Source organism: Opisthocomus hoazin, chromosome 1 (assembly GCF_030867145.1).
Source record: "Opisthocomus hoazin isolate bOpiHoa1 chromosome 1, bOpiHoa1.hap1, whole genome shotgun sequence".
NCBI lineage: Eukaryota > Metazoa > Chordata > Aves > Opisthocomiformes > Opisthocomidae > Opisthocomus > Opisthocomus hoazin.
The window spans coordinates 98911060-98929781 of NC_134414.1; the positions used below are offsets into that span (position 1 = coordinate 98911060).

The following is an 18722-nucleotide window of genomic DNA, read 5'->3' on the forward strand; positions in this document are numbered from 1 at the left end:
CAGAGACAATAGTCTTTATTTAAATCATCTTGGCAAGTATGTTCTTAATATCAGAAGCAATATTTTTAGTTCTGTTTAAGCTCTGTAAGAAATAAGAAAAATGCAATACATTTTTAATATTAGGTACCAATTCAACAGATGATGGCATATTTTACATAACTCATAAGTGACCTTGTACACAGTGGAAACAAACCCCTGCAATATGGTCCAGAAACCATAGATCATGCCTCCCTTTTAAGACAGATACAATAATTAAACTGCACCTTTGAAAATGCCCCTATGATATAAATTTATTGCATAATACTTGCCTATGGGGTTTTTTAATGTTTGAATGTATGACAGAATTTGGAAATCTACTACATGTAGCAGCAAGTGCAGGCAAGCAAATTGTGAAACAAAATTTCTGGAGTGAGCACCATTTAACTGTTAAGTGCTTCACCTATAGGCCACCTGTTAATCCAGCTCTGGTATAATTACAAAGTTTTGAGTATCTTGCAAACAAGTGTCATTTTAAACAGGAAAGCAAAACTTTTTTAAAGTGAAACAAGGAAAACAAAACTTTTACAAAGAAATTTTGTCACTGAAATATTTCCTGAATAGCAATAATCAGTTGTGAAACCACTGCATATTTCTGATCCATAAATTCTGATTTCTTATGGTCAGAGAAACACTTGCTTTATTTATATATGCAGATAGAGCCTTCCTGTGAATTCTAGCTGTATTTGTGGTCCCAGTAGCATTTAAGATAAATATTGCAATAGCTTCTTAATGTCTTTTACCTATATACCAGACATCACTATTGACAATACCTTTCCTGGGTTCTGTACTGAATTTGTAAGGCAGATTTTATTCTTGCTTCATATTACCTGGTTTCTGACTAAAATAGGGCACACTGCATTTAGAAGGAGATATTAAACGGTGCCATTGCTGTTTTATATGTTCCCAACATTTTCTGTAATAGCTTCTCTAAAATGTGTGGCATAAACAAAATCCTCAAGCACATTGCGGTAAAATGGTTTTATTGATGGTCATTTACACTGACCTACATAGGTTGTTCTCAGGCTCCCCATTCCTGAGGAATGATGCTTACTCTGTATTTGTGCCAAGAAAGCACTTAATCTGTGCCAAGCCATTTTTTTGTTGCATTCCGCCTTCAAAATAAAGGCACAAATACAATTTACATTCTATTAGTAAAATCAAGAAAAACAATCTCAGTGAAGAAAGCAGGCAGGAGTTACCCGTCCAGCGATCTCACAAAGCACGTCTGCATAGATCTAATTTTCCACATTACATCCAGATCAAAGAAAGCTTGAATACCCTTCCGAAGTCACCTGTTGATAGGAAGAATGGAAATGGAAGCATGACTGGAGACCCATGATGAGTGGCGTGCCTCAGGAGCTGGTATCGGGACCAGCACTGTTTAACAATTTTGTCAGCGACATGGACAGTGGGATCAAGTACACCCTCAGCAAGTTTGCCGATGACACGAAGCTGTGTGGTGCAGCTGACACGCTGGAGGGACGAGATGCCATCCAGAGGGACCAGGACAGGCTTGAGAGGTGGGCCTGTGTGAACCTCATGAAGTTCAACAAGGCCAAGTACAGGGTCCTGCATATGGTTCAGGTCATTCCCAGTATCAGTACAGGCTGGGGGATGAAGGGATTGAGAGCAGCCCTGCCGAGAAGGACTTGGAAGTACTGGTGGGTGAAAAGCTGGACATGAGCCAACAATGTGTGCTTGCAGCCCAGAAGGCCAATCGTGTCCTGGGCTGCATCAAAAGAAACGTGGCCAGCAGGTCGAGGGAGGTGATTCTGCCTCTCTGCTCTGTTCTGGTGAGACCCCACCTGGAGTCCTGCATCCAGCTCTGGAGCCTCCAGCACAAGAAGGACATGGATCTGTTGGAGTAGGGCCACAAAACACAAAGTAGGAATACCTCTCCTAGAAGGAAAGGCTGAGAGGGTTGGAGCTGTTCACCCTGGAGAAGACAAGGCTCCAGAGAGACCTTATTGCAGCCTGCCAGTACTTATAGGGGATTTATATGAAAGATTTTTATTAAGGACTGTAGTAACAGGACCAGCAGTAATTGCTTTAAACTGAAAGAGGGTAGGTTTAGGTTAGATATAAGGAAGAAATTCTTTCCTATGAGGGTGGTGAGGCACTGGAACAGGTTGCCCAGAGAAGCTGTGGATGCCCCCTCCCTGGAAGTGTCCAAGGCCAGGTTGGACGGGGCTTTGAGCAACCTGGCCTAGTGGAAGGTGTCCCTGCCCATGCCAGGAGGGTTGGACTAGACGATCTTCAAGGTCCCTTCCAACGTAAACCATTCTATAAATGGCACCTGTGGGTTTTTTTGTTTTAGAAAAATGTAAAATCTGCCTCCATTACTCACGCACTTTTCATAGCCTTCTTTATTTCAATACTTTAAAGCACTCTATAAAATTTACTCAACACAAAAATACTGAGGGAAGACATATTCTTTTCATTCTGTTTTATGTACAAATCTGAGATTTTGAACTGTTATGGGATGAAAAAATCAGTATTCTTATTTTAGACAAAGAAAAGATGTCATAATAATGAAACTTGTCAAAGCAAGAGTATCTGAAAGGCATTCAAGCTCTGGACATATGACATGTAAAAATGTTTCACTTTAGCAAAATACTACAAACTCTGGGTAAGTATTTATCTAGAAAGAGACCAGGGACTGGTTTTGCTTGCTTGGTTTGCATGGATGTAGTATGCTGAATGTCACACAGAACATTGATTAAAGCTTCCTTTTAAAGTCTTACTAAACCAACATCCCTTAGAAAGCTAAACATTAGTTTGAATTCCCCAATTTTCAAGTATATTTTTTCAACTCCAAGTTTTTTCTCATTAGAACTTGCTGACATCTGTATGATACACATAAACTGTTAGGTAAGCATCCAAAATCCCTCGTAGAACCATAAGATCTTACTAGAGTTCAGGAACTCTGAATCTTCCATACAAAGCATACAATTAATGCGTACCATATCTGCTTTTAAACAAATTAAAAAACCACATCCTTTTTTTGTCTGCAGAATTTATTTGACAAAATTGTGCTTCCCCACCAAAAGAAAGCCTGATCATAACTTTCTCTATTTTAATCTACGGACCAAAGGTGCCCCCTTGATTGGTGAGGACACTCCAGTGGTTGTAAGTTTCAGATTTTCACGTAAAAAATTGCGCTGTCGAACTGTGGCTGATCTTATGTAACTGTTAGTAGAAATTACTTTTGCTGGCCTTGTAGGTGGTATGGTCCGTGGAGGTAGTCCATTGATTTCATACATCCACTGCATTGATTGTGTCTGAAAACAATGAACATAGAAAAAAAAATATCAGTGTTCAAATATCTTGAAAATCTGACAGTGATTTACCATGCTACATTGATATCAAAAGATATTTATCCTTTTCTGTGTAAGGTACTGGAGCAACACAAAATGAGAACTGCACTCCTGGAACACAGAGAACTGAAATCACACTTGACTTTATTCAGGACCAGGCATAACAAAGACGAGAAATTTAGCTTCCTGGCTGATCTAAAATTCCTTTTTTATTCAGTAAACCCCATGGGTCTCTATTCGGTTCAAAGGTAATTATTCCATAGTACAATATAAATGCCTTAGGTTTATACTGTAGGATTTAATTGCAGCTCTGGTATTGGTAATAATGGTATTTTCAAATGGTGGATTTGTTCATTAAAATAATGAACAAAAATAAGAGAAAATGAGTCTGAGTATGCACAAGAGAATTGCAGCTTCATGTTGAAATCTCTAATTTGAAGAATATTTATGTGAATTGAAAATGACCCTCTTCATTTGCTTTCTGTTTACAACTGATCTCTAGGAATGGAAAATATGTTTCTATGTCATGTCTTGTAGTGCTTGAGTACTTGATTCTTACCGAGAACGTGATTCTTATTCTTACTACACATCTCATCAATACATACTTAAGGAGTATTATTTCTATGCATATGAAGCCTATACTGATGTCTATCTCCATGTCTCATTTGAATGAAACAGAGGCAGAATTTTGTTTGCTAAAAACACAAGTGTAGCAGTTGCAGATCTTTCTGATATTTTTCTTTGAAAATGTATCACTTCTTGAAAGCAGGTCTTTATTCCAAGTCTTTAGCATTTTCCTGTCGTTACATCTAGGAAAAGATCTATTCATGTTTTTTAGTTTTCCGTTCTCCTTTTCTTTAAAAAAAAACACACAAACAAACAACAGCAATATTACAAAACCCAAAGATTTCAAATGATTTGTCATTATGCCCAGCTTTATACTACACAAAAGAAAGACAAAGCACTGCATGCGCACTGCAGGCATGCACTGTATCTATTCCTTCTCACTCAGCGTTTGGAAATCCCAGGTTTTACGTTTGGGGCTTTTTTTGCTTCCAAGGCAAAATTTGTAGGGAAGAACTGAGTAAAAAATGTAGCATGCTGTAGGCCTATTAAAATATATTCATATAAGTGATTTTTTTTTTTTAATAGAACATAGAACATAGTGCATGTATGTAGTACATGTGCACGTAGTTCGCAGTACACAGAATATGCCAGACTCTATGATTTTGCAGACTCAGAGCAGGGAGGTCATGTTAAATAAGTGATATTTCCAAATTCCCGACATCTGCCTTTCCACATCTGGCACAGCACTGCAATCACCCAGCTGTGCTGCTTGTGGCTCTAGAGCAGGGCTGTTGGTGCTAGGCTTTTGCATCATGCTGCGCTGAACTACAGAGACATGGCTTGTAGGATCACCTTTCTCCCTGCTTCCATCCATAAAGATTTAGCATTACAGCAACAGTTGTGCTTTACATAACTCATCTCCCGTTTAGAACTAACTTCATCCTTAGAACAATGATTTGTAGATAAAACCATTACACCTAAGGTCAGTGTCATCTTTCATCCAAGGAAACAAAAGGTCAGAAAGGCTGCATATATTCTCAAATCAATCTGGAAATCAGTGCAACATTCAGCCTCAAAGCTCAAGTTTTTCCCTCAAGCATTTAGTTAACAGCTCAGCTTCTGACATGGTTGGTGCTGTGGCCCATTTGCTCATTCCAGTTGGAGAGCTCTGCTTCTGCTTTGCTGCTGACCATGTCAGTACACCAAGAAGATTTGGCCTATACAGAGGAGCAACAATATCCAAACAAATTGTGACAAATTTTCACATAGCATAAATGCTAGCAACCATCTTCAAAGCATAATGCGTATATTTGTCTAGTTATTTATTGCATTCTGTCAATTAATTATGGTCTAGGTAAAGCACTACAAAAGCCATAGGGAAGAGCAGTCTATGTTCTCCCTCTCAAACTCTCTCTACGGTCATCCCATAATTACAACAACATACAGAAGAGAATACAAAGAATGCTAAAGTGGCTCTCTGATTTTAGTAAGTTTTTGTTAAATATCAGTTTTATATTTGCCACTGAAGAAGTTTGAATCTATGATGTTTACCTTGTTATCTTTCATATGCTCCTTCCTGTTGTTCTAATAGTTGCCCTGTCATTGCTAAAGTATGTTTAAAGGATATCATTGCAAGCAGTTTTGCACTCCTGTTGCGCCTATTTAACAGGAAGAAGTTCCAGACCATTAAACTGTAAACCTTTTGGCACAGGCTTTGTTCTCTGCTATTTACTTCTACAGCATTTACACTGTTTCACACATACGCTGCATTCACTTACAACTCTTAAATGTCATCACCATCTGAATCTCTAATTGTGGTGCTACTTTTTAACGCATGGTTTTAACCAGTATTTTTGTAACTGAATATATACTTTTCTGTGCTAATGTTGAAATAATAGGTGACTTTTTTTCTGTGTATTTTTAAAGAAACATTTTTAAAAACCTCTACTCTAAAATTGGCAGTACTGATTTTACATAGTTTCTTCTGAATTAATTGCCTTATTCAAAAAAGATTAGTAAGCATAAGATCTTAATAGATATTTCACCATGCATGCATAATTTTTTAAACTTTCATTACTATTCTACTAAATTAAATTGAATATTATTCCTGTGTAAAACAGGCAGATTAACTCATCTTTATTCTCAACTTTATTTAATACTGTGAAATGATCTAGTAACTCTATTGCCTGTAAAGATAAAATGCAGCAAAAGCAGGTGTGACATGGACCAACACCAGTATCTTATGTCCAAAGATAAAGCTGTCATTTAAGAAAAGTAAATCACTCCACAAAGTTAGCTAATTTTGTCATTAACTTCAGTACAAGATGAAACGCTTTATCTTTCTTTTGTATGCCAGATGAACAATTTAGTTTAAAGAAAATTTAACCTCAGGGCCATATTCACTGCATGCAAGTCTCATTGATCACTTCAAGGTCAGAGAAAAGATCTGATAGATGTTTCAGCTAACTATTTAAACTGAGTATCAAGTTACAAAAAAAAAATCATTTCTGTTCATGAAACCCACACATACTGTAACTTTACTGTCTATAGTGTTAGAAATAGTTTGAAGTGGGATTTAAACAAAAGTGGTGGGCTATGCCACTTCTCAACTTAATTTATCATCAGCATCAAACAATTGGTATAGCCTTCTGGGCAGTAATAACCTCTTGCTAATTTCCTGTTTGCTGCACAAGTATCTTAGATTGTATGCTCTGTGAAAAAAAAAAATTATGGCTTGACTTTGTGAAAATAGCCTCCTATTCTGTTGCTGCTGTAGCCTGAGTCAGGTGTGGTTCTGTGGCAGAAGAGATTGCTCTTTCCCTGATGGAAACTTATTGGATTCAACAGGGAAAATGTTGTGGGCATTATCACATGAACCCTTTAGATAGGATCCACCAAGCTAAAGGAAAAAAAAAGAAATAGCAATAACAACCAAAAAAACCCCACCCTAAATTACCATCTTGACCTATGGTAGTCCACCACTTGTAAATCATGTGCTATCACCCAAGACAGCTGGAGACATTCATTGTGAAAAAAGTGTGCATCTATGTACTGCTTTTCTGAAAGAAAGACTCCTGTTTTAGTTCAGCTTTTTCTGCTAAAAGGGAAACAAGTGTTACACAAATGGAAAAGAGTTATTGTAACTGTTAACATAACTTGGGTTAGTGCTTTGCATAGCACTAGAACCACCTATAATTCAGTAATTTTCAAGACAATCTAGAATTCAGTAATTTTCAGAAAACCTTAGACACCCACAAATGTCTATTTTACTAGAATATTTAATTTCCAAGGGCAAAATGTTATGTTTTCAAATTTTGCTGAAACCATATTTTCTTAAGAATAAGGCTGTACAGCTTAACTATTCTAACCAATATGAAAACTGCAGCAAGAGCAATTCTTCCAAGTTCAGGATCCGTGCAAGTGCCTCGAAGCTGCTGCTTTGGGTTTCCAGGTCAGACATGCTTCAGCAAAGGAAAAGACAGATCAAGTTTCCGACTTTTCTGGAGTGGCAGGGAGGAGAGAGAGAGACTGAAAAAGGTCATCCATATATGACCATATAATTACGATAGAATACTTGACTTACAAACTGTATTTACTTGCCTAAGCAGTGGGTCAGAATATCCCAAATCAGAGGAACTCTTCCTTTTATTATGTTTAAGGCAGTGTAGTTTATTGTATCAAATTTGGAACAATTCTAATACTAGCACTGGCAGTAACAAAGTCTAAAGATTAAGCTATTGAATCTACTACAGTCTACTAGAATAGAAATATTAAAAAGAGTCTCTGTTAAGCAGATGTATCTAATATAGACATAAGTATTTAAGAATCCCAGGTTCCCTGCAATGCATCTCTAGGTCTATTTCCCACAGAATTAAAGAAGAAGAACTTATTATTGGACCCAATAAGTTTCCATCAGGGAAAGAGCAATCTCTTCTGCCACAGCTTGAATTCCTTGACAGTCTGAGGGAGGATTTCTTGTTGAAATTAGTCCTCTTACCAATATCTCAAAATTCCTGATGACTTTATTCTATTTGAAGTGTAAAGAGAGTAATAATTTGGCTCACCTGGATGGAGTAATGGCCTTCTGCAAAGCTAAATCTTTCTGAACCATATTTTGAAGAATTAAAAAATGAGATGCATGCTGCAACTTATTACTCAATATCATAAGTTATTCAAGTTATTTAACTATCTTGATAGCTGAGTAATGTTCAAGGTGTAATTTATTCAGCAAATACTGTTAACAGGCACTAAACAGTTTACATAAAAGTATATTTTCTTGTATTCAGCTCATTCTTACAGATGGTTCATGATTCATAGATTAATTTTCAGAACACATATCACCCATATGTATTCACTGTAGGCTGGAAGTGCTACTGAGTAAAATGCTAATTAATTGCCAGGGAAATCTGTATTAGGAGGTCATTAAATGTTGGGAGCAAGTATCAGGAATTTAAAGTAAATGGTATTCTAATTCTCTTCCAAGCAGTGTTAACTCAGGAAAGTCCAAATAAATTTTGCAAGACTTTCAAATAAGTTAAAACACAGGAAATTGCAGATAGTGCATCCAATATTCCCTGACTCTTAATTTATACTGCAGTGGTGACAAGCAAAAAATAACAGATTATGATCAGTGTATACAGAAAGAAATTAAACCAAACCTTTATGTAAACTGTGGCAGGGAAGAGCAAAGGCAAGAAAAATCGTGGATCAAGATAAGGACAGTTAAATAAGTGAAGGAAAGAGGAAAAAAAAAAACAATAAAAAACCCCAGCAAAACCCAAGTGATACAAAGGCAGTCACTCACCACCTCCAACAAGCAGACCAATGCCCAGCTAGGCTCTGAGCAATTTTTAAGGATGAAGATGGCTAACAAGCATTTTCTTAGATTAAAGGAACATTTCCAGATAGAATTAAAAGTGGCTTAATTGACTTCTGCAGTTCAAATATTAGATGTTTCACTTCATTGTTTAGATGAAATACAATCAATATCAACCATTCCTTCAGGATTGGCGATGGTCTGAATGCCCTCATACAGTAATGGTTCCCATATTGTTATCCTTTTTTGGCTTTATGAGAATTATAGTCTCAGTAAGCAAAGTGACCTTTCCTCATGCTTGTGAACCACAAATTTTGAGTATCAATTGCTAATTATAGGTTGTACTACATTCACTGACTGCAATGAACTTTCTGGACCTTTGCTTTTAATCATAAAACTCAGGTCAGCATCAACCAGTGGCGAGGGACACAGGTGATGTCTTATTTAATGTGAAACTATTTCAGCTACCCTATTAACTTTGTTACACTTTTCTGTGCTCATTCTATTTAAGAGATATAATTTAGAATAACATTAAGCTATGCTAATTAACAAATCTTCCAGCAACAATGCAGAACATATCTTCACCAAGCTACTGAATACGTAGTAGTACCATTTGCTGTGCAGATATGCAGGTTTGCATAGTCAAGCTTGGAGAAGCCACACCTGGGTACTGTGGCTTGCACACTGCATCATTTATTTCTGGAAAAGTGTCACAAGTGGTTTTGATACGCTATCTTCCGTAGGCTAAGTTAGTGATTATTCAGTAATAAAGGTGTACAAGCCTGACTTCTGGAGGGCTTCATAATGTTACCTGCAATCTGGATTACTCTGACATCTATTTTATAATTTAAGACTTACTTTGTGTGTCTTGTGCCTTAGAATATCTCTCACCCATGAATTACAAACCAATGGCTTAGGTCTCTAGCTGAATTCAGCACAGTGCAAGAAAATTAACTTTAAGCCAGCTGGAATATGCCGCCTTTCCAAGGATTTGGCAGCCTCCTGGCTGCTCTGCCTTGCGCCCAGCAGCGATTCCTGCCGCAGGAAGCCTTCGCAGAGCATCCCCCTGTCCCAGCAGCATCATGCCATCCTAAGATGTCACCTTTCTGCGCAGTGTTACCAGCACACCACAGCCTAGCTCTGAGACACCAGTGTGCCCAAGGAAGTCCTGTTTTTCCTCCGAGCACTTTATAACTTATCTAAGATGCATGCTGTCTTCATTAATTTATCATTAGTGGCACTACATTTTTGTTCAGTTAGAACTGCGCTGTTTATGAAAGCTATTATACAAGTGTAAGTTTGATTCAGGAATAATACCTTTTTAAAAATGCTCTTCATGAATCATGTTACTGTTTCTTACCTGTAGCTCGACTAGATTATGGTGTTCTCTTTCACAACCACAAAATCAAGCATGATTATTTTCTTTTCTGGCTTTTTATTATATTTCTCTCTTTGATCTACAGAGTTTTTTAAAGTAATTTTCTGTGTCTCATTACTAAATTAAGATTCCTAACAGCTATTCAAATAAGTGTCTAACTTCAATTGTTTTGATATGTAGTTGACTGAACAAAAGTTGTAATGATGGTTGAAGAACATTTAATTGCTTCAGCAAAGTAATTAAGGTTTTCTGATATTAATAAAAGCTACTGTAAGTATTCATAGATACTAAAGTCTTAAAGAATTCACAAAATATCCTACGGAGTACCTGATTTGTGTGCAGAAAATATAAATAAGGCTACATTATTTCAATTATATATATACATTCAGTTAATAAAACATAAACACTAAATTCTGGTAAAGGCAAATTGTAATCTTAATGTTAATTAGTTCCTCAGCATTAGGTTCTCAGCAGGGCAACTAAACCAAAAAAATTGCATGTACAATATTTGCGCTTAATGTTTTCAACAAATGAGAAAAAGATGACTATAGGATCTTTCTCCATAATCCCAGTCTCCCATTTTACTTTACAACACAATTGTAATGACCAACATAAAACAAAGAACTTTTACACTGTCTTCTGTGCTACTTTACAGCCTAATTATCACTGTTCATTGAAGCACACAAAAATGACAGTTCTGCTACTCACTATTCATAGAATTTAATAATAAAAATATGTTAGTGTTAGGTCTATGATTTTACCCTGAGAAACTGAAAGGAAATTTTACAAGAGTGCTGTAGTCCTTTACTACAGCAGCAGCAAAAAAGAGGTGACAATAAAATAAAAGAAAGTTTCTCATAGATTCAGAAATAGCCTGAAGCCTCAGCCAATATATTGGCTAGAAGGGATATGTGCAAGAGAGGTTCTTCGGTGTTAGGTCCAACACTAACTATATTTCACCACCTCCACTATTCTTTTCCAAAAAAGAGTGATTTATTACTGGTTTTGCCATCTAACTAAATGTCTCCCTCAGGTCACTAGTGAAAGTTATTTCAACTAACAGGAAAGGCTGAAATTAGTATCTGGTATTCTCAACATGGCATCAAGTCTTATTTAAAGTCTATGTCGAGAGCACAGCAGCAGGCTTACATGCAGTCACCAATCACAGAATCACAGAATGGTAGGGATTGGAAGGGACCTCTGTAGGTCATCTAGTCCAACCCTCCTGCTGAAGCAGGGTCACCTACAGTAGGTTGTAGAGGACAAGGTCTTGAATATCTCCAGAGAAGGAGACTCCACCATCTCCCTGGGCAGCCTGTTCCAGTGCTCCGTCAATGCTCTGGCTTACATTAGAACGACAGGAATGAAAGCTTGTGTGGAGAGGAAAGGGGTAAGTCTAGTTGTACTGGGTTTGTGTGGCAAGGTTTTGGTAGCGGGGGGTGCTACAGGGGTGGCTTCTGTGAGAAGGTGCCAGAACCTTCCCCCATGTCCGATAGAGCCAGTGCCAGCCGGCTCCAAGACAGACCCACCGCTCCAAGACGAGCCCATCAGCAACGCTGGAGCAGGTGGATGCCCAAAGGAGACTGTGACTCTGCAGAGAGCCCACACTGGAGCAGGTTTTCTGGCAGGACCTGTGACCTTATGGGGGACTCACACTGGAGCAGCCTGTTCCTGAAGGACTGCACCCTGTGGAAGGGACCCACACTGGAGCACTTCATGAATAACTGCATCCTGTGGGAAGGACCCACATTGGAGAAGTTTGTGGAGGACTGTCTGCTGTGGGTGGGACCCCACGCTGGAGCAGGGGAAGAGTGTGAGGAGGAATGAGCAGCAGAGACAACATGTGATGAAATGACTGCAGCCCCCATTCCCTGTCCCCCTGCACCGCTTGAGGGGAGGAAGTAGAGAAATCAGGAGTGAAGTCAAACCCAGGAAGTAGGGGGGGGGAAGGTGTTTTTAAGATTTGGTTTCATTTCTCATTATCCTACTCTGATTTTATTGGTGATTAATTAAACTAATTTCCCCAAGTCCAGTCTGTTTTGCCTGTGATGGTAATTGGTGAGTGATCTCTCCCTGTCCTAATCTTGAACCACGAGACTTTTGTTGAATTTTTTCTCCCCTGTCTAGTTGACAGAGCGGCTTTGGTGGGCACCTGGCATCCAGCCAGGCGAAACCACGACACTAGTGTACACAGCAGGACTAACAGTACGAGCAGAGAACACAAGCCTCATCAATACATTACTGAAAGAGCTCAATACTTCAGTTACAGTAAGAATGTTAAAAACATCTCTAACATAATGTGATGGTGTAATATTGGTCAAAAAAATTGCACTTCTGAGCATTAAGAGTCCTCAGTGTATTTTGAACATACAAGAATAGATTGGACATGATGTGATCCAACATGTATATGTAATACGTATGAGTGACTTCCTACACCCACGCACAGTACCAAAGGTAGAGATGTAAAGAGCTGTCTGCGTAGATCACACACAGAGACTGAGACATGAGTAGATGTAAGTTTAAAATCCAATTACTTCAAAGCCCATCTATACTGATAAATTCATAAAAAGAAATTTTGGATTACTGACTGAGTTCTTATAGGGCTAGTAACCACCATGTTTATCCCATTCCAGACAAATTTATTATGTTAAAGCTCTTTGTTAGTGATGGAGGTTAAGCCAAAGATAAGCATGACTAGTACATTTACACGTGTCATGCCTAAAACAGGAGTTCAGTTCCAGAACTACATTAGAAGTTTCTGAGCTCCGTCGATGTGTCATATAGCATTATGCAAATATAAATGAACACAGAATAAATTCAGTCAGTAATTTTCTTTTCCAAATGGAAGAGCAATAAACATCACTGCTGTTTATGTAAAAAGACTAAATTAACCAAATGTCTAATATGGTAACAGAAAATAAGTGGGGGGGATTAAAGGGTCTTCTTGCTTTTCCAGGATTTCAATTTCTTGTTCACTCTTGCATAAGTTGTCACTCAGAGAAATAAAACACTATAGTCATTTGCTATGCATCTTTTATCAACTTTGTTTTAACCATCTCATTTTTCAAAACAATACATGAGGCATAACAAAAGTAAAATCAATAACCTAGGTCAATTACTGATTCATTCTCCACCAGTTCTTAACATGATTATTTTGATTTTCCATGAAAACTCATTCTGTCCTGTTGTCCACGGAGTTGGGGCAAACACACCGAGATAAGTGTCTGTCTCTGGTGATGCTGGCAAAGGGATAACGTAGAAATTAAAGTATAATATGTATTTCCAGCTTGTCATCAGTTAAGTTTCAAAATTTAGTTTTATTCTTTTCCATCTTGAAGAGCAGTAAAATAATCATGGTGCATGCATTTGTGTGTTTCAATGTTGCTTTTTTTGTATAAACTTTCATTTTTTCTTTCCAGTCCTGAAGGTATATTTGTGTATTGCATTCAGGAAGGCCTACCTGAATTACAAGTGTTGCTGTATGCTTCTTGCCATACATCCTTGGCTTGAATCCCACCGTTATATGGGTTCCCACAGTGCCTGCTGGAAGAAGTTCGCCAGCTCGCGGCAGTACAAGGAACTCCGGATCGCTACCCGCCAGGAAGTATGCAGTGAATGGCTCTGGGTTCCTACAGAGAAGCAGAAGAGGCTGTTGTGCCTTGTATGGTATATTCATACAATTTATCTACAATCAAACACTTCGGCCACCATGTGGACTTGGCAGTCCATGGAATGTCTATAGAACAATAATAGCATTCCTACTTACAGAATAAATATTGTGTAGTGATTATTTAGATTTATTTATAAATATTTATAATCTTTATACACAGGGACCTGCATACTGGTCTTCCATTTCAAACATACTCACATGCTTTTAGAAATATTGTAACCACTACAGAATAATGCTAGCATTTGCCACTAAAAAGAAAAGAATCATCTGACTTGTAAAGTTATAATAATAATAACAGAAATAAATTCCACGTCAGAGTGAAAATCCACTTTTCCTATTAAGTCTTCACTTTTCCAATCTCTAATCAAATAAAACTGACAAGCCACCCATTTTATTAAGTTTTGTTACTAGAACTGAATTTTCAATCTGGTGGAGTGTTACTAGACTGGAAGGGAGTTCTGAAAGCCTTGAAATGAACATATGGAAAATGACTGTTTTCTATCACTGTTTTCCAAATTTTTCGTATCCCATAAATAAACACATTATTACAATAATTAGGTTCCTCTATCAATATTATCGTATATCTCTTATCTCATAAGTTACTGTTACAGGTACTGCAGATCTTGTCTAATTGCTAGTTTCATGTCTGTACTGTTGCTCTCAAAGAAAATGTCTTATTCCTGGTAAAGACAGTGGCTGAGGACTACAAAACAGTCTTAGGCCAATACCAAACTGAAGCCTGTCTATCACTGTTCTTCTAGGATTCCTTGTCATAGACATTCTCATCATGAAAAGAATACATGTTTTTGTACTTTCTGGTCAGGTATTCTCCTTTTATTCTTGATATGTGTTGCTGAGGACAACTCTATTGTTATCTGGACAGCAAGAGAACAAAATAAATTGAAACTAGGAATACAATTGCATGGTCAAAAACTAATCTGCAACATCCTGGCACAGTATAGCAGAGCAAGTACCAAGCATGATTAGAGGGAACACATTTTTAGTTGAGAAAACCTGAAGAATGAAAAACTAACAGCATCTCAATGAAAAGCTGTTCAAATCTGTTTATTCACGGATTGTTACACCAGAAATAACACTGCTTTTCAAAGAAAATACAAAGAAGTGAAATTTAATATTTTATGACAATTCATCTCTACGGAAATGTCCCACATTTCCCGGGCAAGTGCTATTCAGTGTGCTGGGTCTATGTCATCTTCTTTAAAAATAGCTCTCCTTTCGAATATGTTCTCACGAAAGGTTTTCTTAAGTTCAAAATATTCTCATGAAAAAAGGTCACACTGTAAGTTTGTAGAAACAAATAGCACTACTGCAGAAAATGGAAACCAAAAAGCTTCTGCCTCCTCAAAAAAAATTAACTGACGTTTAGCAGTGCCATTGGACTCGCGTGCATTAGCAGATTTAGCCTAGCTTTTCTTTTAGATGACAGCAAGGTGGGCAAAACCACAGAATGTCTGAAACCACACTTCAGGCATTGTGACAGCAAGCTTATGCTGACAATCTCTTTCTGTGGTACATAAAGTTGTGCAGCTGAGTTTATAGCCCTGGGTCATGAGCTCTAAGCCTGCTACTGCCTAAGTTCCCATCTACATGCCATCTAAGCCTTGAATTTTCACTTCTGTGTTTCCCACAAGGACTGCTCAGCTGTGAATGCCTAGAGCATACCTATTACACACAAAGTGCAGTCATGGGATGGGAAAGAAGTGATGACTCTTAGACTGAGCAGCAGAGTAGAGCACTCATCAAAAACATCTGAGATGAATATTCAAACGCTGGTTCTGGAAATAGAGACCTGAGCACAGGGCTTCACTTCCAACATCATTATTCTATAGACTAGATTTAGGAACATTTTAAGACAGCATTTTCTCTGTCTCCCATCTTCAGTCTGGTTTCTGGTAAGTAGTTCGGGATGATAACCCCTAATAAGCAATTTGTGTCTTCGTAAGATGTGCAAGATCGTGACTTAGACTACAGATGCAATGCTGAAACGCTAAGGGAGATGGGACAGGCTGCACGCACAGAAAACACAAGAAAATAAGGACTTTATTCCTGCAGAAATTGCATCTTAGCAGGATGTGATACAACAGCACCTTTTTTCAGAAACTGTAAATGATCAAAACAGTTAGTCAGAAAACACACAGGAGAAAAAGCTATAGTTTTAGTCTTGACAAGGGGACCAGACAGTTTAAAATGAAACTGTGACAAAACTGACCTATAATTGTGCACACAAGATACTTGCCAAGTCAGACTAAAAATCTTATGGCATCAATCTTGTCAGATTCTAATTTTCATAAAGAAAAATGGAGAAAAACTAATAAAAAAGCTTTAAAGAAAATCTGCCCGCTTCTTGACAGCATTGGCACAAGGTACTAGAGGCAGCTGTAATTTTTTTCTGTTTTGAGTAAAATATATACATATACACATGCACACATACGTGCTTACACAAACACATATAATCACACCTAAAACCTCCCCCTTCCCTTCTCTCCCCTTCCCTTCCCTGCTCTGCCCTGCCCTACCCTCCACAAAGCCTGGCAGTTTTCAACAAAAGAGTTGAGTCAGTTACTGGATGCCAAATGTTCCTCAAAGTGGGAGCCATGCCCAAACGAGAAAAATAGAAATTCTGGCAAAGCATAAGTAAATTGCTTGTCCTTCTCATCTTCTAAAGCACAGAGAAAGCTGGAGATAAAATTCTCAGTACAGCACCTGAATTTCAGACATTTTTGTTTTCAGTGTATGTTTACTTAATGTAGACTTAAAAATTAATTATTATAAGGTTTAAAATGTTTTAAAATTAATTCCTCCTTTTAGATTACTGGTTCAGGTAAAATAGCTCTGGAGCCAATGTTTGACTTGTCATTTCTTAGCCATGAAGGACAGTGATGAGGCAGTCTATACTTTTTCAAGAAGGCTTTGTTTAACTCAAGGGTGGCAGATACTACCATGCTCAATAAAGTTTAATGACGTGTAGAGTTTTGAAAACACATACGAACCAAGCGCAAATGAATTAGTAAAAACAAGGGCAGAGGCCACATAAACCAGAGAAGGCAAATGTGTCTTCCCACCTGCATTTTCCATAACTCCTGTCATAATGGTTTGATATTGCTATCAGACAATATGAACTGTGCCCTTATTCAAATAATGAACAAGAATAAATATTAATTTGAATATAAATAATAATTGGACAATTAAATCCTGGCAACCAGAAAGAGTGGAAATTGAGCTAGTATTTAATAGACATATTTATAATTACTCCTTTAATCTTGTTCTTAGTGTTGTTCTTAAATAGCTGTCTGTGCTCATCAGTGTTCTCATGTTAGATAATTTCAAAAGCAGTAAATTAAAAAAGAATAACACCTTACATCTTCAATTAAAGAAAACCTTAAAATTTATATTCCCATAGAGATCTCATTGTAAAACTTATAAAATACACAGCAAATCTGAAAATATAAGCCTTTATTAAATTAAGGCTCAAAATAGCTTTAATGTTTACTCTTCCTCAAATGAGTGAAGCAGTAACTTCTCGCTGTGGAAATTTGTTCCTTTACAAAACTCAGCATTTTGGAAACTATACATAAAAAAAATAGTGCTTTTGATCACATGTGTTTTTTTCAAGAAAAGAATAACAAAATTTTTTAATCTATAAAGTGTATAACTGCTTAAGTAAATAAGGGATACAGTTTAAAAATCTTGCAATGTACTTCCAAAAATAGTTAATCATAACTAAACATACTTCTTGTAATTTGTAGCTAACATCTTATGGATGACACAAGAAATTCCAGTTATTATGTAATGAAGTTTGTTAACTGCATGCAGTTGTCAAATTCTGTAAAATTATTAGTGACGGTGTGATGCAGATAATATTTTTTTTCAACAAAAGAAAAAACAATGGAAAAAATAATGAAATCCTGATTATTTATTAAAATTTGTTATGTTTCATACAAAAACCAACTCCAGTTTTATCGACCACTCTAAATTCTGAACTCTGGACATCAGAAAAGATAAAACTCCGATTATTACTCTATAGCTTCGGAAAAACTGCTTCAGAATTAAAGGACTTTCAGAAAATATGAAGCACTGCTTGACGATTGTTGGGGAATGCTTTACCAAATATAACATCACTTTCGTTGTGTACATGTTGTAAAACCAAAGCAGGAGGTAGGGGTTTTTGTCTTCACAAGATGTTAAGATTTCTGTCTCATTCCTGTTCTACCCAGGGGTACTATATTTGCAGACTGGCAAACTGACTTTTTCTGCTAAAAGTGGTCCAGGTGCCATGACTAGATACAACTCCTGGCTAAATGTGTGTCATGTCAGGCATCATATTATTCAGGATGATCGTAACTTCTTGGAAGCTCTGCTGCATGTGTACCTTTACAGTATTTTCCACTAGTCTCCATTCAGACACCAAAAAATGGAACTCCGTCAATATTTGTTCTTCGCAGCATGTTGGAGATGCTAAGATAAGGTATTCTAATTGCATTTTAGATTAATCGTAGAATTTTGCAGAACTGGTAACAAAGAGATTGCATAGGAATCCAGGCCTGTAACATGCACAGTGACATGAGAGAGGATGAGGAGAGGGTGCACGTGTTGAGAACTTAATGAATGCTTTTTCTGGCAGCATACATAATGCTGTTTCATCATAATTCTAATGAAATACAGCAGTAATTACAGTAAAATTGAAATATTTCTCAAAGTTGTAACTGTAAACATTTTTTCTGTTTTTCTTTCACAATTAGGGAGGGTACAGAAAAAAAATGTTATTCGCTAGTCTTCAGACAGCATTAAAATTAATTTTCTGTGATCAAGAAATTTTTTTAATTGAACATTTATTCTAGGCACTAGGAAATGCATGGAAGAAATAAGCAAAATCTCCAGAGTGGTATTCAAAATACAAAATGTAGGTTAAGATAA

The 18722-nt window shown here is 37.2% G+C and overlaps 1 protein-coding gene across 1 annotated transcript in view; it reads right to left on the reverse strand.

Moving 5' to 3' along the window:
* Positions 1 to 36: 36 nt before the first annotated feature.
* Positions 37 to 18722, reverse strand: part of CFAP47 (cilia and flagella associated protein 47) — a 359445-nt gene continuing 340759 nt past the window's right edge. The window contains exons 63-64 of the mRNA XM_075430383.1: positions 13578 to 13746; positions 37 to 3320 (exon numbers count right to left, since the gene is read on the reverse strand). Of these exons, the coding sequence (XP_075286498.1) occupies positions 3111 to 3320; positions 13578 to 13746 (379 nt within the window). The 3' untranslated portion in view covers positions 37 to 3110. The remainder of the gene's footprint in view (positions 3321 to 13577; positions 13747 to 18722) is intronic.